Source organism: Manis pentadactyla, chromosome 8, assembly GCF_030020395.1.
Source record: "Manis pentadactyla isolate mManPen7 chromosome 8, mManPen7.hap1, whole genome shotgun sequence".
Taxonomy (NCBI): domain Eukaryota; kingdom Metazoa; phylum Chordata; class Mammalia; order Pholidota; family Manidae; genus Manis; species Manis pentadactyla.
This window is the reverse complement of record NC_080026.1, coordinates 37511080-37538312: the sequence shown is the minus strand read 5'-3', so window position 1 is coordinate 37538312 and position 27233 is coordinate 37511080. Positions and strand designations below refer to the sequence as shown.

At 44.0% G+C, this 27233-nt stretch overlaps 2 protein-coding genes across 15 annotated transcripts in view; both read right to left on the bottom strand.

Moving 5' to 3' along the window:
* Positions 1 to 10172, bottom strand: part of LYPD1 (LY6/PLAUR domain containing 1) — a 39049-nt gene extending 28877 nt beyond the window's left edge. Inside the window, exons 1-2 of the mRNA XM_036886552.2 lie at positions 9855 to 10172; positions 8454 to 8591 (exon numbers count right to left, since the gene is read on the bottom strand). Coding sequence (XP_036742447.1) covers positions 8454 to 8591; positions 9855 to 9906 — 190 coding nt within the window. The 5' untranslated portion in view covers positions 9907 to 10172. The remainder of the gene's footprint in view (positions 1 to 8453; positions 8592 to 9854) is intronic.
* Positions 10173 to 11558: 1386 nt separating this feature from the next.
* The window catches only part of NCKAP5 (NCK associated protein 5), a 1007163-nt gene continuing 991488 nt past the window's right edge, over positions 11559 to 27233 (bottom strand). For 13 of the 14 annotated variants that reach the window (XM_057505668.1, XM_057505671.1, XM_057505672.1 and 10 more), the window contains one exon: positions 11559 to 13057. In XM_057505668.1, the coding sequence (XP_057361651.1) occupies positions 12776 to 13057 (282 nt within the window). In that variant the 3' untranslated portion in view covers positions 11559 to 12775. The remainder of the gene's footprint in view (positions 13058 to 27233) is intronic. The other variant, XM_057505675.1, reaches the window with a different exon arrangement.

Genomic DNA, 27233 nt, shown 5'->3' with positions numbered 1-27233 from the left:
CCAGTGCCAGGCAATCCGCTGGCTGGAAAAAACAAAGATAAAATAGTCAGAACATCCCTCTGTCACCCTCTTGTTACCACCTACACCAGGAAAGTAAGTCAAGTCTAGAAATACTTCTCAGCAGGTGCAGGTAAGCATGTCCCTGGTTGGCTTTGACATGCAGACCCAGGTTTTACAGGGCTTGGCATAGTCTCTCCAGATCTGAATCCACTCTGATGCCAAATGTCTGCTGCTGACTTTATTCTTTCCCTCCCCACAGCCAAACCTGGGCTGAGCAGAAAGCTGTTGGGCTTTTCAAAGAAAATTAGTAAGCTCTTCACTCTCCAGGGGAGGATCTGCCACTTGCTGCCTTTCCCTCTGACAGCAGGAAAATTCTGGGAAGGATCTCAGGCTTTCTTTGAACCTGATATCCCTTTGCACTCCCAGTTTGGCTGTCTTCGCAGGATGAAAAGCTAGTCCACTTGCCTCGTCTCTTGTTATTGCTGAACAGATTCTCTGAAGTTCCCGGAGACCCAGTGGCATGCTAGATTTTGCATAAGCAATAAAACAGGGCATAAAACCCGTGGCCCAGCGTCACTTAATACACCTGCTTCCGCCGGTGCTCTCTGGGGCAGCCTCAGCGAAGGGCTCCCTAAGCTGCTCCACATTCCTACTCCGGCCAAGCGCAGCCGCGCAGTGATAGCAGGCTCACGCCACATGCCTGGTGTCGCCGCCGCTGGCACTGTGTCCAGTAGTTCCTCCGCTCCCGCGAACAAGTCCAAGAAATAGAAAAACATAAAAAGCTATTGTCCATGTCCAGTGAGAAATGAAATGCACTGGACCAAGTGTCACAACTTCCTTAAAATAATACAACCCTCCATCACTTTTGCATCTGGATGCCTCTCATGGTTTGCCAAGTCATAAAGCTGGAAATTAACGTCTTGAACCATCACTGCTTTACTCTATTTAGACACATTCCTTTAAAAAAGCAATTTATTACAAACTCTCTGCGGTTTCACCTTATCTATGGCACTTAATTCAGTTCACTTCCTGCTTTGCTTTGTACTGTTGGAGGCAATCAGAAGACTGTGAGCAATTTATTAATAACAGAACATGCCCTGCAGCTCTGTCCTGAAAATAATTCCTGAATCACAACATAGCCATGAGCCAGTTTACCCCAGAGACGAAGAATTAATGGCATGTATCATAATTCTTTTGTTTATTTGCAGGCTGATTCAACATGCATTTGGTCGGAGCTCCTAAGTTATAGATGTGGCCTTTTGTGGAGTGCCCAGGGGAGGAAACACATCGTCTTCTACCAGTAATTTTCCTCCCCCGCAAAATACAATCATGTCTATCCTAATGAAAGCTACAAGGCAAGGCAGAATCCAGCTTAGTATTTACTAAGGGAACAACAAAGAAGAAGAGTGATTTCCCACTTTAAAAAGAATAAGTGGTTCTGCAAACATAAAGGATATTACCAGTGAATGGGTTTTGGGAGAAAAACGTGAGACTTGAGCTTCACTGAGTATTCACTGTAGATGACCAACTCATGCTGGAGTCCCATCTTCTTAACTAAGATCTCTCCCCAGAACATTTCTCAACCTGCTCCACCTTCCAGCCCTCTCAAGGGAAGAAAGTTTAACCCTCAGGAAAGAAAACACCTTTCTGTGCTATACTCTTCCCATCTGTAAAATTATAAATTAAGCTCCTTTCTAGCCCAAGAGGATCTGGGATCACTGATAAGAACTCGAGGTATCAGGAATAGCCCATCCAGGTGCCTGATACTTCTGTGGTTAACATAAACCAATTCAAGATACCCTCATGGTAAAGGAGATTAACTCTTTAACAGATGGCAATGGATGGAAAGCTCAGTGCTCAGCACGAAGCAGATGCGTGATAAACATGAACTCCTTTGCCCGGCGGCTCCCTGGAATGACTTGCTCTCAGTACAAGGTTTTAGTTCAACTCAGCAAATTGGCTAATTAGCCCAAGGAGTTCCAAGGTGCATAACCATGCCCTATCCCACCCCATCTCGTCCCATCCCACTCTATAATTCAGGGGTTTGCCAAATTTGTGCTTTCTCTTCAGATTGCTGCCCAAGAAGAAAGACACACCTCCAAATGGGAAGTGAACTGAATGACCCTTGAAGTGAAAGAAGCCAGTCACAAAAGGCCACATATTGTATGATTCCGTTCATAAGAAATATCCAACTAGGCAAATCCATGGAGACAAGAAAGTAGATTAGTGATTCCCAGATTAGTGACTGCTGAAGGGTACAGGTTTTCTTTCTGGGATGATGAAAATGTCCTAGAATTAAATATAGATATGTATCTGGAAATAGATTATATTCATAGCTCTGTGAATAGCTAAAACCATGAATTGTATACTTTAAAAGGGTAAATTTTATGGCACATTAATTATACTGCATAAATATGTATACTTATATATTTTATAATATATATCTTTATATATGTATAAAGTTATTTAAAAAGCAAAAACAATGACATTATAATGATTGAAAAAAATCCTGGGGAAAGGAAAGAACTTGAATTTTAGTCCCACTGGCTGTGTGTCTTGAGCAAATTGCTGACCTTTGCATCCCAGATTCACTATCTATCAAGTTAGGATATTATCTCACTGTGAACCTTCTAGGCTAGTTATGAGACTTCTATTGCAAGGAATTAAAGGTTAAATTCAAGGACTCTCTCAGTCCGAGAATGAGGAAATAGTGTGCACAGTAACTTAATGTTAAGATATCCCCGCCAGCCCCTACAGGCAGGTACTATTAGCGATGGAGCAACTCCTGATGAGTCTTTTGGAAGGATTCTACCTTCAGGACTGATTGCTTAAGATGGTTATACTGACAGCGTTGCTCATTGTCTTGATGCATCTCACAAGAAAACAGGTGGTTTCTACATTTTACAGGGGAGGAAGCTAAGCCTCTGGGACATCACATAACATCTTCAAAGTTACCAAGCATGGGAAGCCTGGAGCATTGGTGTTCTCTCCCCTACTGGAACCAAATAGACTTTCCATTCAACAAATAAAAACAGGGGTCAGGATGTGCAATCTTTCTGCAAAGTGTACTAATAAATCTTTGCCGTTGGGCGTTTGGGTGTTAGAACCTAAGTCAGTCAATCATTCCAGAAGCATGGAAAGAAAAAAGAAGGGTGGGAAGGGAGGAGAGAGAGAGGATGCAGGCTATAAATTCAGATATTTTGTTTCAGCAATACATAAGGGAAGGAGATTTCCTTTTCAAAGTTCAAAGGAAACAGTGTTTTGTTTTCATACTTCGTTTCATTTTTCACTTGGGAAAAAACCCCAGCTTTGAAGCCTGTCTGTTTAAACTCATTAGGAAAACCATCAATGAAGGAAGTTTCATTAAATCGTAGTGGGAGGAATTAGCGTTATGGGAGAGTCGGATCAATCCTCAAATACTTCATCTACTGAGAGGGAGGTCAGCACTGGCTGCTTCTTCAGCTGGAAAGTTAACATAAACAAATGCTCGGCTTACTGGAGAGTCCAAGAAACTGAAGACATTTGATATGTACCCAGTAGTCCTCAGCAGCCAGCCGAGCCTGCCACATGAAAGAGAGACGGATGCTTCTTGAGGACTAAGTGAACAAACTGATTGGCAAAATGTCTTGCCCTAAAGAGAAAGGTGTTCTTTTAGTGTCCTGCTGAAAAGGAGGGAGTGATATTGACATGCACTGCACAGAATCTTATCCTGTGTAATTTACAACTTTATTGAAGTTGACATGGAAACCTTGTTAGCAGGGCTGCTGTTAATATATGAGGATATCTTTCCTGACAACTCTTTTTTAAAGTTTTGCAACCTGTTGAAGTCTCCTTGGCAAAATTAAAATACAGTGACTTTTTTTTGACTTTTATTTTTTTACTTTTTTCTTAGAGCACAGTCCTCCTGATTCAAAATGGATCTGAGGGTGAGAAAGGACTATAGGTGGGATGTCTAAAAGGTAAATGACAGGACAGTGATGGTAGGAGAAGGAAAGAGAGGACAGTGGTGGTGAGGGGACCACTGGAAGATTAACATATCACTGGTCTTTCTAACACAGTTGTTCTGGGAAAAAAAATGTTAGAAAATATCTTTGTGCATATGATTTAAGATTAAGTAATTTATGACTTGAACATCAGCAAAGGAGGACTTAATATTTTTATTTTTCTTACAAGGTTTATGTAAGTGTGTATGCAAATATAGACAGGCAAACACATAAAAATATACATACACAGATGTGCCATTTTGTGTGTGTGGGTGCACATATGTGCATGTGTGCACCTTAAATTAAAGAATCCTGGTGTAAAAGGGACCGTGATATAATACTGATTAGCAGAACTGGCCCTTCTTCCTGCCAAGTCCACCCCAAGGACAAACCAGAGCCTATTGTTTTAAGTTGTGGTGAAATTAAGCAGGACATATACTTGCGGAAACATAGGCCATGGTTGGCTTTTTATTTCTTTCTGCTGTGAGTGGATGACTGATTATTTTAGGGACCATCAGGTCCTCATTTGCTATCCCTTATTTAGCTCATGAAAAAGGTGTAAAATTAACCTATCTGAGGCATGGAGCCATCCCTGCCCAACTTAATGAGCAACTAACCAATCCAAAAGGAAAATAGCCATTACTTATACAGCCATAAATGTAGATGCAACATGGCATATAAATCAGTAACTCTTGTATTGCAAAACAGACAAATAGATTAATGCATGTTGCAATGGATGGGTGAAGAGATCGATTAGGTTACTGATTCAGACCATGAACCTTCTCTCAATATACTGCATTTAACTTTTAAATAAGGTTTAGGAGAACCTGTAACATTTTGCTCACTGACAGAGCTATATTTCATTAAGGGCAGAAATTGGCTTGTCTATAAAAATTAAATTACGCCCCTTTCACTTATCTAGTCAAGAGGAAAAACTCTAATTACAGGATTGCACTGTCAAACAAATGCAAATTCCCATTCTTTATATGCTGGTCTAAAAATTCTTATTGGTGAGGGGCTTCTATTCTGAAATGAAAATCCATGTTTGAAATATTTTGCAGAGTGCAGTGATAAGCAACAGCAAAAGAAATATCATTATCAAGGGTGCTGGGAAGTAGATGCCAGCTAATTAAGTGCAGAGCTTGTGAGAACAAGTCACTTGTTCTGCAAACATTTAAATATCAATTAGTAAGGACAATGAAAGAAGCCTTTCCTTCCCCACAGCCCAGCCCAAGCCTTATTACTCCAGAAATGACCAGGGGACAAAGAACAGCGGAAAATAATCTCAGCACCTAATAAGAATGCCACTGTAGGGAATAGGAAAGGTTAATTTTAAATATACTTCCCAATTGAAAATTAAATGTCCCAGCTTCAAAATTCATAAGAGCTGAGTTTGCAGACTTAATCCAGAAAGGACTAACTAAAGGCCTGGGCATATTGTATTGCTGGTATTTTTTGGAAAGAGAATGCCTTTCATTACAGCTTAATGTCAAACTTGCTTGGATCATTAAAATCTCTTAGTCTGTTTAAAACTCTGTTTTTTTCTATACTATGAAAAATGGCAGTCCACAAGCACTCAAACTTACAAAATCCTACTAGCAGGTTCTCATAGCATTCCACCATCCACCTTGTGGCCCACCCACTTAACCAGTTCACTAAGCCTGTTAGGTGAATTTAACAGACATGCAAATCTGCCCAGCCTTTAGCACTTTGCCTGGATTCTCTTTTCAGGCAAACCTGGGGGCATGTTTTACAATATGCTGTAAAGAACATCGGTGGACCAGGAAGCAGTTGGCTGGTGGACTTAGAACAGACATCTAACTTTTCTAGAACTTGTTTTCCTCCTCTAGGGCACAAGGTCGGTCTAGATTAGCAGTTCCAAATGAGGCACCGAGTGAGGAGCTTATAAAAGCCGCAAGGCCAAGTACACCACAAGCCTCTAGAACTCGCTTCTGCAAGTGGGGACATGAGGCATGTGGATTTGAATAAAACTCCCCCAGGAAGATTCTGATGTGCACCTTCAACTAGGAGTCAGAGCCCTTCCAGATCTAACATGCTAAGACTTCTCAGAACAATATTATTGATCAAGTAAAACAATTCTTACTTTGATTCCTAATAGTATCATTTAACAGGCATGACTTTCTTCCTCCAGAGTGGAGAAGCTAGCCTTGAAATAGAATTAGGAGCTGGTGAAAACAAGGGCCTCAAAAGAGGGTCACCAGATTTCCTGAGACACTCCACATAAAGTGCCGAGGACAGTGCCTGATGCACAGGGCTCACACCAGAAGGCAGCTCTCACTGCTGGCTGACTGTCCTGTGCTGTGGTTACTTCATCAGCATCAGGCTGGCTCTCCATCCCCACCAACCTGAGGACAGCGGGCAGCCTCACTGATCTGCTCTAACAAGTACATGGAGATGAAAATGCAAGTGCCTTGGAAGCCACCCTGAACGTTGCCCTTTTGACACAGGAACGTACATGTGGCCAGTTTCTACAGGAATCAGGCTCAGAATGTGAATTCCATGTACATAGAACGTGAGTGCCCCCCCCCCATAACTGGTTTTTCCATTAACTGTTTCTTAGACTTCACAACTGATTGCCTTACTTCAGGCTCTGCCCACCTTTTGACCTGTGAGATGCAGCCAGAGGAACCTGGTTTGGAGACAAGGCGCCCACCTTGACTGAGCTAAGGGCAAGTTCAGGCCCAGCACTTACAGACTGTCTGTGCTAAAGGCTCCCACAGATAAGATAGGCATTATAATGCCCACTCTGCCTTTATTACTGTGTGGTTTGCAAGATTGAAGCAAGGAGAAAAACAGTACTTTGAAAATGGAGTGTGTGATATTCATCCCAGATCCACTTTAAGAGAGGAAGAAACGTCTCTCAGAAAAAGGACGCCTCTTCTGGCTGTCATTTGGCTCATATCTTTTTCTCTCCTTGTAACCATATCCCAGCTTATAAAATATGATGCCCAGGTAAGCAGAGGATTCCGAGGAAGTTCCTAACACGTCCATAGTATATCTGCATTTTTCTGGCTCTAAAATACTGCCTGGAAGAAAGGTGCAAAGATTTGAAAGAAACAAAGTGTTCAGAGAGATTCTAACTCAAATCACAGCAGTTCCTCTGGTAAAAGGGCAGTCAATTTTTGCTACGGTAAAGCGCTCAAGAATGAAACACAAGTAGAAAAGAAAAACTTACCAAAATCATCTGTATCCACCTTAGCTCAAGAATCATCGCTAAGTTTTGTTTTGCTTTTTTAATAGCCCGAATCCTTATGGCAAACCAGCGCATGCTACTGTTCTTGGGAAGACTTATTCTTGAGGGCAATGACGACTCAGACTTTCCCCGAGAGCTGCTCTGGTGGTAAGAATCCACACACCCAGCCAGGGATGATGTACAAAGAACAGCCCTTAAACTGGCACACACCCCCATCATGGCACAGCAGTGAGCTCTCTGCTCCCCCACAGCCGTGTGGCCGGCAGCAAGACATTTCCAGGCCCTTCTCTGTGAAGGACGCACTTTTGCAAGGGGTGGGCTGTAAGACCAGCCCTTGTGTTAATTTACCAGTGGCTTAGGGGAATCACTTCATAGTTCTAACCCATTTGCCATGCTGTGGGCAGTGCACTTCAGCAGACTAGTGAGGGGCAAGGCTTCCGGTCATTCACCAAGCCATCTTTTCACTATCCTTAAAATGGCAACAGCCCTGTTGATGGGTTTGACCTTGGAAATGAAGCCACAGTTCACCCATTTCCTCAAAGTTCCAGTTGCCCTTTTAGGGGACTTTGATTTGGGATAAGACTATTGGGAGGGGGTAGGGACTCCCGCCTCAGTGAGAAGACTTTGGTCAGCTGGAGTGAATAAGTGAAATTGCTCTCCCAACACCCCGCTTCTGCCCTTGCTTGATACCCAGGCCCTCTCCTCAGCCAGCCAGCAGCTAAGCTTGTGGGGCTGGGAACTACATTCCTTTGAAAGAAATTGGCAATTTGTGCCTGGAATTTGATGCATTAGTTCTAAAATTAAATAAAGATCCTGTAGTGTTCTTCAAAGAAATATGGCATGGCTCTATGACAAAACACATTTTTCAAGCTCTGACCTCTGGGCACTTCAACTAGCTTCATATTTCAGGCTGACATCGCTCACAGGCTACGCCCAAGCCTTGATGGTTATCTGTCTACTTTGAGCCTCCTGATCAGCTTTTAGCAGAGGGGGGTGAGGGGAGTAAACAGAGGAGAGCCACTAATTTAAATGCACTTCCCTGCCTGCGTCCCTTGGGGAGAAGCCCCGGTAATTAACTCTAATGAGATTAAAGTAACTTGGAACTCTTCATTTTCTCAGCACTGTAAAAGTAAATCTGTGATAACCAGGGTGTGCAATTCAATCAAAGTCAGTCCTGTAGCCTGTGATTTACCGGCCCGCTCCCTCCCACCGCTGGCCGGCTGGATAGGGGAGGAGCAGGGCTGTCGGAGGCCTACCCGCACTCTGCTCCATGACTTCTTTCTGACACATGTCTTGAACGTTCACTGTGCAGTTCACGATGAACTCGGGGGAGGAGCAGTCGTTGTTCAGCTGGAATTCTTCACACTGGTAACACTGGATCTGCAGCGCAAAGCCTGCGGGACAGACGCAGTCGGGTTCAGATCCAACCCCCACAGGGGCCATATGGAAAGCATGACCCGCTCAAGCCCCTGCCGCCGGGCATCTCGGGCTCCGCACTCTCAGGTCTTCAAGAAAGGTGACGTGGCGGAAACCCGCAGGGGCGGCGCGGACACCCAGGGTCTAGCAGAATGAGGTGAAATTCTGCCCGCTGCCCCTGGACCAACGCTCCAGAAACAAAGAGCACCACCGAAGCGGAATAGAGGGGGATACAACCCGAGAGCGAAGCTCCAGAGACGTGCAGCAGCTCGTCTTCGCCAAAGGAGTCGACTAATTGTTAAACGGTTACAAATTACTTAATTACTACTTTAACACCTTACGCGTATTGCATTCCCTGCCGCCTTTTTAGTCTTATTTTTGATGTCAGTTTTCCTGCCCTGGGGCTACTTTGGCTCTCTACGGGACCAGCCGGGACGCCCGGGAGGATGTGCCGGCCGCCGACTGCTACTGTGCCCCAAGTCTCCAGCCTGTCCTCGGGACGTTCCTGAAGCAGCGGGGGTGGCCGTAGCGTGTGGAAAGGGGCAAGTGTGCATACGCACACACTCGAGCCTCGACACCACAGCCTTTTCTTCCCGGCTTTCAGGGCACCATTTGTCGAGGGTGCCGATCGCTTACTAGAGAGCAGGACGGAGATGTTTCTGCACCTCTCATCGCTCCAGCCCTGCGGCTCCGCTCGGATCTACTGGCTCCAGTCTATCCCAAACTCCTCCTGCTCCTGGGCGGGTGAGCCCCAGACCGGCGCGTCCGCATCCCAGACCCACAGCCGCCCTGCACTTAGAGCGCCGCAACCCTGCCTCGCGCGCCCGGAGCCCAGGCTGCCCCACGCGCCGCTCACCTGCCGGCGGCGCCACTAGCAGCGCTTGCCAGAGATGTCTGACAACTTGGGGGGGTTCAGGAGCTCTGGTCCCCTTTCCCTCGCGGAGGCTCGGGCACTGCTCGGGCCCTCCCTCCGCCCCAGGTTCTCGAGACCGTGCCGCCCGAGCACCTGCAGTGGGAGCTGGGGCTCCGCAAACCCGCCGTTCCCGCCTCTCCTCGCGCAGCGCGGTACTCGGATGCTCTCCCATCCACGCCTCTGGGCTCCAGCCGCCGCCGCCACCAAATCCCGCTGGGCCACCCCAGCGCAGCGCGCGTCGGGAAGTGGGCGCCCGGCGGCGGAGGGGGCCGGCGGGTAGGTCGGGTGCGCGCGCCTGCCCAGGCTGCTGGCCTCTTCGTCTTCTTACCTTGAAGCAAGAACAATCCGCAGAAAGTTGCTGCGACGCCGAGGACCCACATCCTCCCGGAGCCGCGGGGCCGGGCGCGGGCAGGCGCATCAGAGGCGGCAACCGCGGCGGAGGCTGCCCGGGCCGCAGCGGCTGTGGCTGCCGAGGATGCCGGGGCCCGCGCTACGGCCGCCCAGGCCCCCGCCGCCCCCGCCCGGAGGAGCCGCAGGTGCCGCCGGCGGCTCCAGCATCGCCCGCGCCCGGGCTCCCGGGCGCCGCTCCTCTGGCTCGCGCTCCGGGGCAGAGCGCGGCGGCGCCGGAGTTAGCGGCTGAGACTGAAGGAAGTACTGACGCTCCCGAGCACCCAAAAAAGTCTCGCCTCTTCTCCCCACCTCCCACTCTAGGCACCACGTGACGGCTGCCGAGTTGGGGTGGGGGTGGAGGGCGGGGAAGGCTGGGACAATCTTTCCCAGTCCCCACCCCTTCCTAGCTCCCTCCCCTCCCGCCTTCGCACAACCCCGGGACTGGGGCGGCAGGGGGAGAGGGAGCGGGGAGTTTTCCGAGATTGGGGAGGCGCAGCAGGTGCCGCCGGGGCGCGGTGGGGGAGGCCTGCTTGCCCAGCACAGAGCGCGCTCCCCACCTTCCCGGAGCCCGGGCCGGCGGGCGGCCGGAGTCAGGTCGCCCAGCCAGCCGCGTTCCCGTGCGCCCGACTGAGTCGCACACCTGCAGGCACTCCCGGGTGCCCGGTGCAGCCGCGCCTGCTCTTCCTCCAAGAAGACCCCTTATTAATAAGCTTGGCTTCAGCTGCGGCCGGGCGGACCCCAGACCTGGATGGCGCGCTGGTCCCGGTAACCCTTCTTCCTTCGGCCGGCGCGCGCCGCGGGAGGTGTGGTGACAGCGCCCGGTCTAGGAGAGGGTCGCCCCGGGGACAACCGCGCCAGCCCCCAGTAGGAAGCCAAGTCGGGTGAAGAAGGGAGTTGCTATTATCCCCTGCCTCCGGAAAGCCGGACAGCTTCCTCGTGCTCTCCCCCAGAGCCGCGGCTTCCTAGGGCATGTCCTCGCGTCGTCTTCTGCGCGCCGTCCCAGCCCGGGGCCCGGTCGCTGCCCGCCTGGGTCCCCTCCCACCATTTCTCCTCTCCCGCCGAGCGACCCACCTCGAGTTCTCCCGGGGACGCCACTGTGCAGTTCGCCGTCCCCGCGGCCGAGCCTTGCAGCAGGTGGTGCGCGAGCCTGCTGGCCGGTCGCGGGCGCCTTGCCGCCCCCGCCCCCCACCAGTCTCCTAAGTCCCCTGGGAGCATCCGTCTCTGTGGAAGTAGCTTCATAAGCTTCGCCCGTCCTCACACTGCACCTTGGGCCTTCTCTTGGAGGAAGCTCTCAGGCCGGGACGCTGATTGTTTATTTCCCCACCCTGCCAGCAGAGCAGGGCTGGAAATGACTTTCTTGTAATTCCTCTGCAAAGATCGTTCCACATCTGCCCCAGGCTCCTTTCCCTTTGCTTCTCTCTTCGTTTATTTCTAGTCATGAACCCCTCTCGGCGAGACTGAAATGCTTTGACCATTAGTCGCTTGTCTGCAGACTGTGGCCTTACCATTGGCTGAATAACTATCCTGGAGCAAAAGGGCCTGTTTATTGATTCCTTTGGGGAATTCATCTTGGAGCACGTGTGTGATTTAAATAACTGGGCCAAAGGGCCTTTGAACGACTTCTTTAAAATTTTCAAAAGGGTGCGATTGTAATACTTTTATTCAGAAATGAATCAAAATAATTAAGTCTGAAAGACAATGACACTTTACATAATATCATTTAAGATAAAATTAAAATGTAACAAATTGCACAAATTAACTAAATAACACTGATCATACAATACTCTTAAACAAGTATGTACTAAAGTAACCATATAGATCCTAAAAATATTTCTATTATACCTAGTTTACAAGCTCCTGTACAAAAGCGCTTATAAATAGTTCACATCTAGAAAAAATACAAATAACCTTTAAAATAGAATTTATCCTTACATATAAACAGACTTTGTAGAAAAAAGGATATTAAAAAGTAGGAATTTTTTTAGCACCAACCGTTCCTTTTATTTTTAAAAAAGTGAACGTTGCAAACAGGAATTTGCTTTCATTTTTAGATTGCCTGTATTTTAATAAAAAGCAGGAAGATAAAATCAACAATGTTGAGAATCATAGAGTACTGAGTACAAGAGGATGTAGAAAATGCTTGGAGGGAAAACCTGCTATTGAAAATGGAATCAGGTCACTTCTGACCCTTATCCCTTCTGTCACTTACCCCTTCCGACCAGTGTCACACGTCAGTACCCTTTACCTTTTTCAGTAGGAGCAGAATTACACTTGTTACTAGAACTTGAATCTTTCTGGCAACAATTTGGAAATTGTACTAGAATTAAAGTTTATATCCAATTGAAACAGTGAGATAGAGATTACAGTAAGCCATCTGGTTTTTGGCAGGCCCTGGTGTAGCTTTACAGAGTGTACCCACAAACAATTGAAGGACTAGGACGCTGAACTGAACACAAACTTTAGTTGGAATTTTTAAAAAATATATTATCAACTTCTAAGATCTAGGACATTGTTTCAAGAGCATGGCACTGATTCAGTTTATTGCTGGCTTTTTTTTTTTTTTTGCTACAAATATAATCTCTTTTCCAAAAAATTTACAACTTCTGTACAAGTATTCAAAAAAAAAAAGTGCAAAATTAAGACTGTATTGTTGGTGTGTTTGTTTTCCATTCTCCGAAGCAGGACAAATGGAGTTGATCTTTCCTGCCCTGTCAAGATAGTAAGCTCCAGGGGGTTGCTTGCTGTGAATCTAACAGTGTAGGCTCTAGTGTTGAAGGAGTTTGTTGTCACTGCCTGCTGCCCTGCCACCCCTGTTTCTTAAGTGCTCCATTTCCAGCTCACTAAGGAAACACAAGTCCTTTATACATCATTTGAACCTTGACTTGCACAGGAAGAGAAGCTATCATATAAAGAATCACTCAGAGATTCCAAATTGTCTACCCCAGGCCTATCAGAGCTACTCAGAGATGCCTGTTCATTTCTTTCTTTTTCTTCCTTTTGTTCTTCAACCTTGTTCAGTGAGTTCTTCTCTTTTTCTAATAAAGTCACAGTTTTACTGTTATATTTATTGAACGACTCCAGGGATATTTTAGATAATCTATTCTCAGGATCTCCTTTTGTTTCTTCAACTTGTTTCAATTTCTGCAATAAAAAGAGGAAAATATTAGAGACATATTTCATTGGAAAATCAAGTTATTCCACCCAATATTCAATTATTGCCTGTATAAAGTGAAGTTTAAAGGGATAGAGAGAACCTACAAGTCTTTAACAATAATTAAATGTAATAATAAAGGCAATTTTCAGGATAAATCAAGACTCTAATCATTTTACTGAGATAAATAGGTCCCAATTTGCAAACCGGTTAAGTGCCACTTAATTTCATTTTAAATGGATCCATTTGAAATTTGTTCAGGTAAAGTGCCTTATTCTTAAAGTTTCAAACTCCTCTCTTTTCTTAGTAAGAATTATTAGTTGTCCTGTTTCTAAATATGGGTAGGGATTGAATTTCAGCCAGCATATGGCTATATGAAAAAAAAAAAGCATACAGTTCCTCAAATTGCCATGAAATTTACACATTAAAATTGTCAGAAGCCTTGTCATGTCTGTATATTGTCCCTTCACAAGTCCTAATTTGAAAGAACATCTTCAGGTCTTTGGTTGTAGATTCTAGAAGGCCCAAGGCCTCAAAAAATAGTAGTGACAGGCCTGCACCGTAGCAACCTCTCCCCCTGAGATTCTAATAATACTGATTCAAACAGGGATATTTATAGGGTGCTATCTGTGGTCTCTAGGACTTTATAAAACACTGCAGTCACATGCAATGATTATCGTAGGGAAACCCTGTAAACATGAATATATTCAATTGTTCAAGTAACTCCTAAGGTCTGAGGTAAAAGGAAAGGGAGAAACAGATGCAAAAAGCAGTAAGTGTGGAGAGGTTAAAGCTCATAACACATTTCTCAGCTTCTTTTCCTCTTTCAGGCAAACATTGTATCCAAACACAAGGAAGTAGGACCAGGACTTAGACGTGACAATAATAACTACAATTAAGCACCCACCGTGTAAAAGATACTGAACATACTTTGTCAATAAGCCTTTTCACAAATCTGCAAGTCTCACACACCCATTTTAAAGATAAGAAAACAAGGCTCAGAGTGACAGTGTTACTTGCCCAAGGTTGCTCAGCAAGTGACACAAAACATGACTAGATTTCCTTCTGGCTGCCTTCCCTGCCTTAAAGGGGTGCTTATTTCATCATATATCAATCTACTGCAGTATTACTGATGGAGCTAATTTTCAATCTCCAATGGCTACCTTGAAAGTAGAGGCAGACTAGGGAATAGATTCCTATTACAGAAAAGTTGCTCCATGATTAGGAAAACACCAGGCAAGAGCCCCTTTACATGTCATGCTAATTTTTAGGCATTTAAAAAAAGAATTATATAGGATAATACTAAAAATACTTGGAAAGAGTGGGATGCACCAAATATGGGTAAATAGAGGGCATTCAGTGTAATTTCTCTTCACCTGAATATCTTCTCCTTTTGTCTTTATTCAAGAACCACAAGCATTTTCCTTGCCTGTTTCTTGGCAATGTGGATCTCAATTTCCTTCAATAAATACCTATTGGTAAAGCTACCAGGAATCAGGTGGAAGGTTTTGGTGAAAATGATACATGGCTGAATATAACCGTGTCCTGTAGGGGGGAAGTGGAGGCTGTTGAGGCAGACAGACCTGAGCTTGAATCTTGGCCTTGCCCATTTTGTGGGCCCATTTTGTGGATGTGTGAGGGCCTGGGAGTATCCCTTCTCAGGTGTAAAGTTGTGATAAGACATGCCTTTATTTCAGGATTGATGGAAGTATTAGAAATAAAACACCTTCAGACCCTGACACATAGTGGTAGGTGCTCAACAAATGGTACAAATAAGTAACGGTATGTAAGACTCTTGTTCTAGGACAGTGGCTCTTACACCATGCTCTCTAGGTCTGCAGCATGAGCAACTTCATGCGGGAGCTTGTTCAAAATGCAGATCTTGAGTCCCACCCGGACTTACCACCTCTGAAAGCCTGAGGCCCAGCAAATATTTTTAACAAGCTCACCAGGTGATTCTGATACATGCTACATTTGAGGACCATGAGTCTAAAAGAACTTGTAATCTTGGAGGGGAGACAGACAGGTGGGTGATAAGTGCAATTCAGTGTTATTAAGGTGAAGATGAGAAAGGAGTTATTTACTATTACAATATCCACCATCTATGGGACACAAATAGTGCACCATGTTTTCTAAACATTTCATACTTGGAGGCTCATTTCTTCAATCAATCATAAGGCCTAGGTTGGCCAGGGAGGTGATGGAAAGGAAGGTGTCTTGCCTGAGGGTTTCAGTCCCAGGCAAGTTCAGTGTGGATTCAGTGAGATGGAGGAATAACAATGGAATGTTCTTGGGGTGAAAGGGTTTATTACCCAGCTTATTCTCTCGGCAATAGGACAAGCACTAGAATTACTTCTGCATCCAACAGTCTGCAGGTCTGTAATCCACCTCCATCTCTGCCTCTGCCCAGACTGGGCAATATATGATTCAGTCAATAACAGCTTATTGCCTATGGGTGTGGAAGCAATAGCCTAGCAGCAGGCCAGTTACACCATCAAGTAGTTAAAGGTCAGGTGAGGATTTTGGCCATAGGAACTTCTATTTTCCCCATGAAGGAACTGCCCATTTTAAGAAAAATCACAAGGCCTTCTCAGTCTTCCTTTTATTTTCACAGTTTTGATGAGAGGTGAGTATAGACATTTTTTGACTCTAAGAACATCAGTGCAAGAGTGACAAAAAGGGCCGGGTGGCATTCAGCCTCAGTATTGGGGAACTGTAGGGAATGGTGAGGACTGTGGTCAGCACAAGAGCATGTGCCTAGTCCAGAAGCAGGAACAGTTACTTAGATCTAGCTTAGTGCTATTGTGCAGAAATGTGCACCCAGAGCTTTTGCTTTTAAAGGTTAGGCCATAAATCTAGAATAATATTTGCTGATATTTAAAATTCTGATTTTTATTTATTTGCTTAAATTAAGAAAAAACAAAATAATATCCCCCACACCCACGCCACTATATATGTCAAACCACAATCTTTGCAGAGTCTCAGCTGTTGGCTTGGGTCTTTCCAGCAGTCCTGCCCAAATATTAAATATGAAAGCATTAAAGTAGCTCATTTTCTTGCTCCAGTCAGAAGCACCCAGAACTAGTCTCTGCATTGCCTTGTCACACCTCAAGTATCTTTAAAAATCTGAAGGCACATAACATTTATATTTAAAATATAAGGAGGGATCAAGGCCAAACAGTAATGTGCTAATGGTGTACCTCTCAAATGATAACAAAAATAATGCACAGTACTTTGCAGCAACTGTATAGGAAGGTGCTTTGCAAACTAATCATGGTAATAACAGTTAGCATTTAATTGAATGCCTCTAACGTGCAGACACTCTGCTGAGCACATTGCATGGATTATCTGCTTTCATCCTCACATCAATTCTATGGGATAGGTGTCGTTAGTATCTCCATTTACAGGCAATCAAAGCTTGAGGAAGTTAACTAACTTGGTAAGGTCGGATAGCAGTTCACAGTAAAGTCTGGATTTGGACGCAGGCAGCCTGCCTGCAGAGCCCAGACTCTTAACCTCTATCCTGGAAAAGAACTTTACAAATGTATCAGCCAATGTTATCTTTCAGGAGAGCATCTGAAATAAGAATTAAAGAACCATAAAAATAATACTAATGATAATAAACCCAGAAAAGATTAGTGTTTGGCAAGGACTGTAGAGGCTCCATAAAACATCTTCATTTCCTTCGTATATTGTGCTTCATCAGAATTCTGATAAAATTAATATACTACATTTGTCACCTATAGGTGGCAACAGTTGTACAGATCATTTCTTGGTAGGGCTTTTTATTGCATTTGGGAACAAAAGTGGGGCTAAACAGGGCAGGCGAGAATGTATTTTCAAGTTTAAAATTAATAACTTTGCATATTCTTAAAATATTTTCCTATCTTTGGTGTAACCATGGCATTATTAGCAATAATTCAATCAAGGAGATAGTGACATGTTCTCCAGAAATCCCTTGAGAATTATGCCCTAATATAATTCCTTGTAGTCAAATAGTTGGTAATCAATCAAACCAATCTGTTATGTGACTAGCTTTGTGTGCATAATCGTGTGGTCTTGATTCTCAGAGGACATTTCACAGAAAGGTGGAATCTTGGAATAATCTTGAATGGGGAATAGGATTAAGACATACAGTAAGTAAGAGTGAGGCCAGTCTAAGAATTTCCATGTACCGTGGCCCTTTGCATCTTCAGACCATCTGTGGTCTCCTTCAGAGCCCACAGGATGGTCTGTATTTTGTCCTTTTAGATTCTGTAATGGACAGAACCACTAAAGACAGAAACACAGATAGAGATGTGCCTCTTCCAAGGGGTTCTAAGAACCCCATGCAGACTCAGGGAAGTATCAGCCCAGTACCTGGGTTATAAATAATAAATAGCTCTTATTTCCAAAGAGCTTTCCCATCTATGATCTCACTTGGCTCTTATATCAGCAGGGAAGGTGAAGGAGGTGGGGGTCAGCTGTACTTTACATTGGCTATTTATGGAATTTGTGGTTTACATAAATTCAAATTCAGGTGAAATTAGACCTGGAAATTTGATTTCCTGACTTTCAACACAGAAATGCACACCATTCTCCCCCTCTCCCCTCTGAGTCGACAATAATCCTGGAGTAGAGATCTTGCCTTGACCAATATCATGGGCACTAGAAAGGATAAAATAGCAGGCCAGATGGGCCCATGCCATAAGGAAAAGATGGGAGAATATATAAGGCAATACAGAAGAACTCCAGTAATAAACCAGAAAAAAATACATGCATGATGATATCAGCTTTCACCTGATACATGTTATACATGTGCAGCCAGAAATCCTGCCTATAGCAGGGAAAAAACAAGTAGCAAGTTCATGAAATAGTGCAAGGGATTAGTGCTCTATGATAAAGCCTACTCTTTCATTATTTCAAAGTTTTCGTCTGTTGATTGTATCTTAAAAATATTGGTTGTTATGTCTACTGTAAATGTCAGAAAGAGACTCAAATCTATTTGTGAAGTTCAAAGGCAGCATCATTCCTCAGTTGGGTACTAACATAAAGAGTACTGGAGCTCTTAGCACAAAAAATGTCAACAGTATCTTCATCAGCATAATTTCTTATTTCTCTACTGCTATAGTTGATTCACTGCCAATCCTTTCACGATATGTGGTAGGAAAATAATAGCTACATTTATAGACTTTTTACAGTGAGTTAGGTACTGGGTTGAATGCATTGCATCAATTATCTCATTTAATCCTTAGAGCAGCCCTAAGAGAGAGCACAATTAACATGCTCATTATACACATGGGAAAATACAGAGCTGAGAGGTTTAAGTATTAGGCATATATACATGGCTAATAAGCGAGGGAATCAGAATTTAAGCTGAAGTAGCCAGACTACAGAATTTGGGATTGTGGATAAAGTGAAGGTTCCTGTGACCAGGATTCTCACTCTGGCCCTGGTTGGCTGGCTCACTACACACATGTGGGCAATATGTCATTATTGACTCTATATAAAGAGCCCTGCCCAGTGCTGTGCACAACACGGTGGCATGGATGCAAGGCTTCAGGAGAACAGAGGCTGTAGTGGTGGCAGTGCTGAGGACACAGACTGAGATGGCTGCGGGGATGGAAAGGCCCAGAAGCAGAGACCAGCTTGGTGCACACAGACTCGCTCTGAGTGGATGAGATTCTAGTGATTGACCTGCCACCATGGGAATAAAGTTGGATATAACCCTTTCACCCCAAGAATGTTCTACTGTCATTTCTTTGGTCACATTGAATCCATAGTGAACTTGCCCAGGGCTGAAACCCATTGGAAAGACAGGAATCTTAATCACTATGCACTAGGCCAGATACTTGGAAACCAGTGTCCAATTCCTGGAATTGTGTACTAATCAGCTGTGTGACAACCCCCACCCCACATTTGTTTCTTTAAAGTTTTTTTTAGAATCTTCCTGCTCTATGAAGCTCTGTGATTCTAAAATATTCTTAGTTGGGTGTCTTCTGTGCATCTATCATTGGAATTTGAGGTGGCATAATAAAAAACTCTTCCCTTAGTTCTGAATGAACTAAAGAATAACATAAAAGAAGAAAGGCTGCTGAGAGGCTAAAATACCCAACAGCTTTATTGTTGAGAAAGCTTATATTGGAGAATGTGGTTTCTATCTGCAAAGAGTGGGCTTCCTAACACTGGTTCTAGAAACTGATGATGAACTTAGTAATAGGGCTGGGGGCAAGTGTCTTCCCATAAAATATACAGTATAAAGGAACAGAACAGAATGTATGCTTCTTACAGCAGCCTGACTCCTGAGAGTCTTCACCTAAGAGACCCTTGCTAACTCCACAAGCCACCCCTCCCTGTCCTGAGAAGAAGTGATGTGGGAGGGGAGTGGGTGATAGGGAGCGCAGAGATGCCAGGAGTGTTATCCTGGAGAGTTCTCTCCACATGGAAACAAACACTGGACCCCCTACCACCACCCAACATTTCTCATTACATACAGATGATATAGATTTTAACTAAGTAGCCATATATATATTCAGGCCAAGATTCAGGAAACAATTAGAAAAATCAAATTTATAAATGCTTTGCCAGTTGGTTGTAATTTTTTTAAAATGCAGGAAAATTTGGAGACTGTGGTGAGCTGGGTTGGGAGGAAAAACCTCTTCATAGATGAAGAAGTGGGAGGTGATTTAGCATACAAGGAAGCAGATAAATCTAACAGAGGAGACAGTCAGGCAAATCTTGGGTGTGGGGGTAGAGTGTAAGGTGTGATTTCCCCATCTCTTTTCTGATGAGCAAATCTTGGGCCCTGGTAAGACGGGTTCAGGTTATGTGATTTGCTCTTGTGGGAATGGGAAGGAAATGTTTTAATCCAGGGTCTCTTAGGTGAAGACCTGTGCATGTTGCAAAATCTGCATTAAGTGATATTTGCTGGAGGCAGGCCAACCTCAAGGGGAACGATGCGGCTGAAGTCATTCTCTTTTCTCAGAGGCACTAGTTAATCTCTTCTTTAATGCCACCTCTTACTGTATTCCTGGTGGAGCTACTTTCTGAGTGAGACATAAAAATAGATAGATTGACCTTTCGTGAACACTAGAGACTGTTCAGACTTTTCTCAAGAGTTTTGGTGTTAACCCTGGTAAGCCGGCCGAACTCCAACTTGGGTAATGACCTCCCCCCAGTGCTCAGCTCCCTCTATTACCCTTGCCTTTCTGACAAATTAATGTGACGTATTGGTAACAGATATCCACTCTCTCCATCCAACCACAAGCCAGGAGGTGTGATTCGGCACTTGGGGGCACTGCCTGTTTCCTCACTGGGGTCCTGGGGAATATTCAGCTATCTTCAGCACAAAGTGGTTTCACAAGGTGAAAGAGCAATTTTCAGCTGAGATGTGCTGAAATTATGACTATATTATTAACTATATTGCTGTCCTTTACCAACATCAATGACTTTCAGTGACCTCTGCTGGAACCCCCTGAACCCAGAGGGAAAAAGTGAGCTTACTTTTTGAGAAGAAAAAAAAAAGGAAGCATACAGAAGGTCAGGAGGAAGTTTAGGGTTGCTAGAAAATAACACACCTTGTACAAAGGAAAAGCACTCAGCTGGAGATAAACAATGGCCACAAAGGACATTTAAAGACTAGATCCAAAGGACAGAAGTAAAGAGAAAACATTATTAAAGAGAGGGCAAATGTTCCAATATATGGAAAATAGGGGCAGATGTGGGGCCAGGTCCCTCAGTGGGAAGTGAAAAAAGGAACACAAAGAAAATCACAAACTTTGCTTATGGCAGAGAAAGCCATCTGAGAAGAGTTCAGGCATGTAATTTTAAGTCTGGATGAAATTGTTACATGAATGGGCAAAGGACATGTTTGTGATTTCTGAAAATTCTAACCTTAGTGCCATCACTTGAAATGCCCTTTTGAAATTGTGTTTTTTTTGAGTTTTGTTTTCTAGATGGTGGGCTGATCCACAAATCTAATTTAAAATGTAGGTTGGTTAACTTACATAATGCATCAGATTTGATCGGTATTGGCCAATTTCTCCAAAAGTAAAATCTGCCCTGCTTTACAGTGACCTTGAATTGGGAGAACAAGCCAGCTAAGTGGTGTCAGCTTGTATAATTAGCTTAACTAAATGGAACATACTTATCTGTGTGGTTAGATTTGAAATAATTCCCTACACTTGTTTAGCTTCTTTGATCTTCCATTTTTAGTCTGTAACATCATTTAGCAAATGTTTTCATGGTTAACTAATTACTATTTACATTTACTTTTGTTATTCTTTCTGGGCCTCCTTATTTCCTAAATTCAACATGCTTAAATTGGAACTTCTTCTCTTTTCTCTAATTCCATATTGTCATTAATAGTAACCAAGTTTTATAATTGATCCTTTTTTTAGTTATTCAGAACTGCTGGTTCTGTTTCTACAATTGCTCATCCACAGGGATCTGTCTCTGAATTCCTGGCCTAAATGACCAAATTATCCTTATGACCCTGAGTTTATATCCATTCTACTATATAGGATCTTTTTGTATCAATGTGCCACTTCTCAATTAGATTACATACTTCTTGAGGCCATGGATTAGATTTTATTCTTCTTTCTTTTTCAGATTCTGACATGTCTCAGATGTTGATTATATATTGCATATCAATAAATGTAGCCACTATTATATCATTCTTCATTGTATCATTCCTTTGGCGCTCACAGACTTGACTGCATTTCCTATAACGTCTGCTTTTCCATGATGAAGAGATACAGTAAGCTCATTACTTTCAGCTGATCTGTGATAGCATCACTGTTTTGAGTCCCTAGACATACTAGCAGTGGCATGGTCTCTTAGATTCCAGGTTAGCATCAAGAACCAGGGTCACTCTTGGATTTATGGATGCCTCATTATTGTTTACTTCGGTGAAGGAATTTCCTCTCTCTGGTGAGAGCAGAGACATGTGGACTCATATCCCATGGCCATCGTGGCTAGGCAGTTCTGTTTCAAGCCACCTGACATTTTCCTCTGCACCTCCAGGTAGAGCTGGTCAGCTCTAGGGGTGAGGCAGCAGCTGCTATTGCTTCCTGGAAATCTAGGAGCAATAGCCAGGGCAGTAAGCTTTGCAGAGGGCAAAATGATCTGGAAAAGAGCAGGACCATGATAGATGGTATAGACATGGGCTTGACCCTTTTCTTAAATGCTTCCTCCAGGTAGCAAATATTGCCTTGCCTAGTTTAAGCTAGTCTCAGGCAATTTGCTCAAATTCCCATCTCCTTAAGTCAGGGGGAAGCTGCACTGGTGATGTGAGAGTGTGAACATGACAGTGATGACACCTGGGGGTGGCAACAAGGCTGACTATTCTGATGATAAACCCATGAGCATTACTGTATCAAATGACGAAATTAAACTTCAGGGAGACAAAATTATAGCTGCCTTAAGACAGAATTCTAGTGCCAGGCAGCCTACAGAGGCTTTTTATTCTCTCTCCACCACCTGTAATATATTCGGTTGGCAAACTGACTCTTGCATTATAAAAGGTATTCCCTTCATGAACCACCCAGGCTGGCTTAATGCCACTTTATGAGGTTTAAGTCAGCCATCCATTACAATAAAAATAAACTTTATTTTTGTCTCACATGCACAGAACAATTTAGTTTTTAAATTAATGTAAAAGTGAAAGGCGCCAAGCTGAGTGAAGTATGTTTCGCCCTGCACAACTGTGTAAACACAACTCAATTGCTATGAAAATTAAATATGGATCAACAAAATCAATAGTTAATTGTGTAACTCAGGGTCCTTCATTTCAGATCTAATCTGTAAAGAAGGTCCGGGGGATGTTTGCTTTTGATTTTCTTAAAATATTATTTAAAACCTTTCTGCCAGGCAAAAGAGTTCACAGGGTCTTTACATTATTTCCGTAAGTTATTTGGCTTGTGAGTAGTCAAGGTCATATTGATCACTCAGCGTCTCCAGTTTTCATTTTCAAGTTCAGTTTCTTTATCAGGCAAGCAGCCTCATTCTGGGCATCTGGCTTGCACTAATGCCAAACAAATTTGATTACCAAAACAGCCCAACAGAATGGGTGTCTTGGTAGCAGGCATGGATGCGCTAGTTGCATTATTAATTACCCTTTGGTCTATCTCACAATACTGTCCATAGTGTAGGCAGCTCTTCAAACCCCCAATCAGAATATGTTGTGCTGTGAAGATGAACGAAGTCGTGTTACATGGTGAGAGCATGTGGAGTCGGGTGGGGCCTGTATGAATGCACATGATCTCTGCTCTGACATTCTAAAAGGGACCTGGGGAGATAGGGTGGTGCTTTCATAGAACCTGAAAAAACCTCTTCCAGCCTCATTAGCCCAAGTGGATGAGAAGAGAAGGGAACAGGTGGGCCTCCTTTGCAAAGGGAGTAGCATGATAACGTCCAGAAGACCACTGGGGTAAAGGATGGACCGCCTTGACCCTTGTTATATTATAGCAGAGCTAAAAATGTAACGTTTGAACTTCTTTTCCCTTTAAAGTATAGCCTTTCACATAGTAAGTTATGCCTTGTTCTCCCTTACACATTGTTAGAAGCCTTCATTCATTTTAGGGACTGAAGGCAAAATAATTCTTGAAATAATGAATCATTTTTCTTTTGCCAGCTTGTCCAGAAATCTCATGATTATTTTGCTGTTGCAGACAATGACCTTCTCAAAGGAGGCCTATCAGATGCTGAAGATAAATAATGAGAGGCTTTTTCTCCTGCTTCAAGGAAAACATTGCACAGAGAGAAGATGTTTATGAAAACGTCAATTTGTTCATCCCAGGGTGGGCATCAGCATGTGCTCCTATGAAACGTAGCAGCACACATGAGTGTGTGTGTGTGTGTGTGTGTGTGAGTGAGACAGTGGCCCCATTCAGCAAGACTCCCTGTCAGTGTCCTTGCGGGGAGACCCACTAATCTCAGAAAGAAATGTTTTGCTGGTAGCAGGCAAGCATACTTAGACTTCTTGACTTGGAGCAAGTTAACCGAAGCAAAGGAAGCTCTGGTTAATGCCGCCTTCCAGCGACCCAGAAAAACAGGGTTCTGATGTACTGGGGCCAGGGAAGTACTTCCTCCAAGCAGCAGATACTCAGGGCATGAAAGACTTTCTTGTGTTCTCCCCAAGGAAGTGAGGTCCTACCAAACTAGGTAGAGAGCTGCAGCAGAAGAGCAACTTGGACATGATTCAAGCACATTGGGGATGCAAGGATTATGGGACCAGCTTCTTAGGGCAAGAGTTGTTAGTCCATTCTTTTATGGCTCTTGTGCTTAAGTCTGTGGATGGCTGAAGACACAGAGCTTAACTTTGGGAGTAGGTACAAGATCCTTCCCATAAAGGTCCCTCCAGTCTCCCTATCTGTGTTAAAATTTCTCCCTTTCCCCATGCACACCTGATGGATGGCCTGGTTCATCTCCCACAGGGCCCCCTGGGAAGGGTCTGACAGAAGCAAAGAGGGATGGCTGGTGTGAACAGGTAGTGGGGACTGTGGTGAATGCAAACACACCTGCCCCATTTAGAGGGGCAGCTACTCTTAATTAACAAACATCTAGGTAGCACTTGTTACGGCTCTAATGACTGGAAAGAACTCTGTAGGGCTACCATTAAACCTTTTAAAATGTGAGAAAAGGGAGGCATGAGTCGCTGAGTGTCTGGCCCAGTGCCCACAGCTGTGAGGCATTGGGCAGAGCCAATATTCAAATCCAGGAGTCCAGGGACAGAGTTCCTGCTCTGAATCACTACTCCCGCTGCCTGAGTGTCAGCTGAGTTTTATCCTGTGAAGCAGTGGGCTTGTGTTGCCAGAACTTTCGATTTTTCAAGAGAAATGGAAATCTGAAATTCATATATGAAATCTCCCAATGTTTACTTAAAACAAATGTGTGAGTCAAACAAAACCTGCTTGTAATTAATTGGTGACTCCTCCATATTACAGCCAATCAAAACCTAGTGATATTCAAGCAGGGAGCTGTCTGAAGCTACCATCAAAATGACAACAATTAGACATATGACCCACCCCGGGCAAGTGCATTTTAAACAGACATTAAATATCCTCATAATGCTTCTAAATTCCTTGCCTCCTCCCTCCAAAAAAGATAAACCCAGAAAATCAAAAACATCTGAAAACTTCAAAAGCTACTCTTTAAACATGAGAACTAGCAGGTGACAGAACTTTCTGGTGTTTATAAACTCATACCCAACACATGAGATCCTGCTTGGTCTGTCACCACCTAAGCAAGGTAGGTGATAGGAGGATGCTTTTATTCTTAATCTCACGTGTATTTTCTACTATTTACTTGTCTGGAATGGGTGGGGGTTGGGGGGCATATCTATTGCCCTTTGACCTACTAAAGCAAAACCTAAACTTCGGGATAGTTTTCCCAGAAGAGGGGTGCAAGGTACCAGAAATGATTTTAAATGGGGCCGTTCTTCAGTAAGAGCTTGTGGCTTATTTACATGTAAGATAAAGAATAATCAAAGCAGTTTCACGGTGAAGATGCAATGAATTTCTGCAGACTGGCATTGCCCTGTCACTGCCGAGCATATCATTTCTTTCCATAGTTTTTTAATGCATTCGGTTCAGGTTGATATCTAGGAATATGGCAGGTCCAGTAGTTGGTTTTTTTCTGTGTCAAAATGAAAAGCCAGTCGTGGAATGGAAAGATATTTAAAAAAATATAGGATTCTCAATGGAAAGGGGAAGGAGAAGGGAGAGGAGAGAAAGAAAGTTCTCTCTTCCCAGGCAAGCTCAGCAATCAATGGGCTCAACTAAGCAGTCCCTGGTGGCAATGTAGGGACAAGGGTAAAAAAGCAATCTCAAAAGTAATCAGGATACAGATGATCCAGGGCTTTACAGATAAAATTGAAACCACTCAGCAACACCTTGAAAAAAAGTCAGCAAGCATGCAGATAGGCATCAGGCACATTATTTAGCCAGGCAGCTGGGGATGGCAGCAGGCTGGATTCCGAGCCCAGGAGGGCAGTCAGTGTCCCATGCTCCAGCTCACCAACCGGCCTCTCTCTAGATGAGCTCCCGACCCTTCAGGCTGACGGTACCCACTCACGTCTGGAGACTCGGGGGGAGGAAAATCCCTGCGAGCCCTTCCTGCCCAGGAGCCTTGGCCGCTGCCCTTTCAGGCCCCCTTCATCCCATGCAGATGTTCTCATGGTGCCACGGAGCCTTTGCTGTGTGTGTTGGCTGCCAAGGCTCAGTCTCCCATATAGGCACTGGGACCCCACTTATCTTTACAGTCCTTGTGCCCAGAACATGCCTGACACATAGGGGTCCGTGAATGTTTCTGGAATAAAGGGAGGGTGCTAGGGTGCTAATTGTATCTATGTATGGTCATCTTTTCTTTTCCTGTAGCTTTTCATTATCTATCACCCAACACCCTTTATTGTCATCTTTGAAAGTGATTGATTTCCAAGGACAAGATGCTGTTCTGTTTGATGGGGAACATTTGTTTTTTTTTGAGGGGTGCTTAATGGTCTAATCACCCAGAATACTCTTAAGTTTCCTTTATTTAAAAATTGGAGATAATAACTTCTGCAGTAAGTACACATGAATATAGATTTTGATTTTCAAAAGAATTACTAACATACCACTTTCAGAGAGCATATCTATTGATATAAGCCAAGCATCTTGAAATAATCAGCCCAACTAAAGACTGCAAGGTTACAGATGAAAGCACATGGAATAAGTGGGGGTTATGCCATTTAGCAATGGGAACACTATGTCAGTGAAGCTTTTTTAAACATCCATGTAGTTCTATGCGATGGAAAAAAAATCCTCACTGTGCATAAAATAAAATGGGGAATTGCCTAGAATGAAGGTTCAAAAGTACAGGGGTGGCCTTAAGGAATACTGTATATCCTTAACAATACGAGGCTTTTGAGAGGTTTGGCCTGGGCTGTGTCCTTGGGTACACAGAGGAGAAATGCAGTGTGGCAGAAGCCAAATGATGTAACAGAGCAATTTCCCACACATCAGAAGTGGCACCAGCTACGGTAGTGAGGGTGGAAGTGGGTGGGTGGCCAGGGAGGGAGAGTGCATGATTATCTTTTCTTCAGCTGTGGAAAGCCAGTTTCAGTTAAATGTGAGTGCGCAGGTGTTTCTCTTGCTGCGTTCAGTGTATGTAGTTTCTCTGTCATATCTACAGTTCTCTTTAGTGATGGGA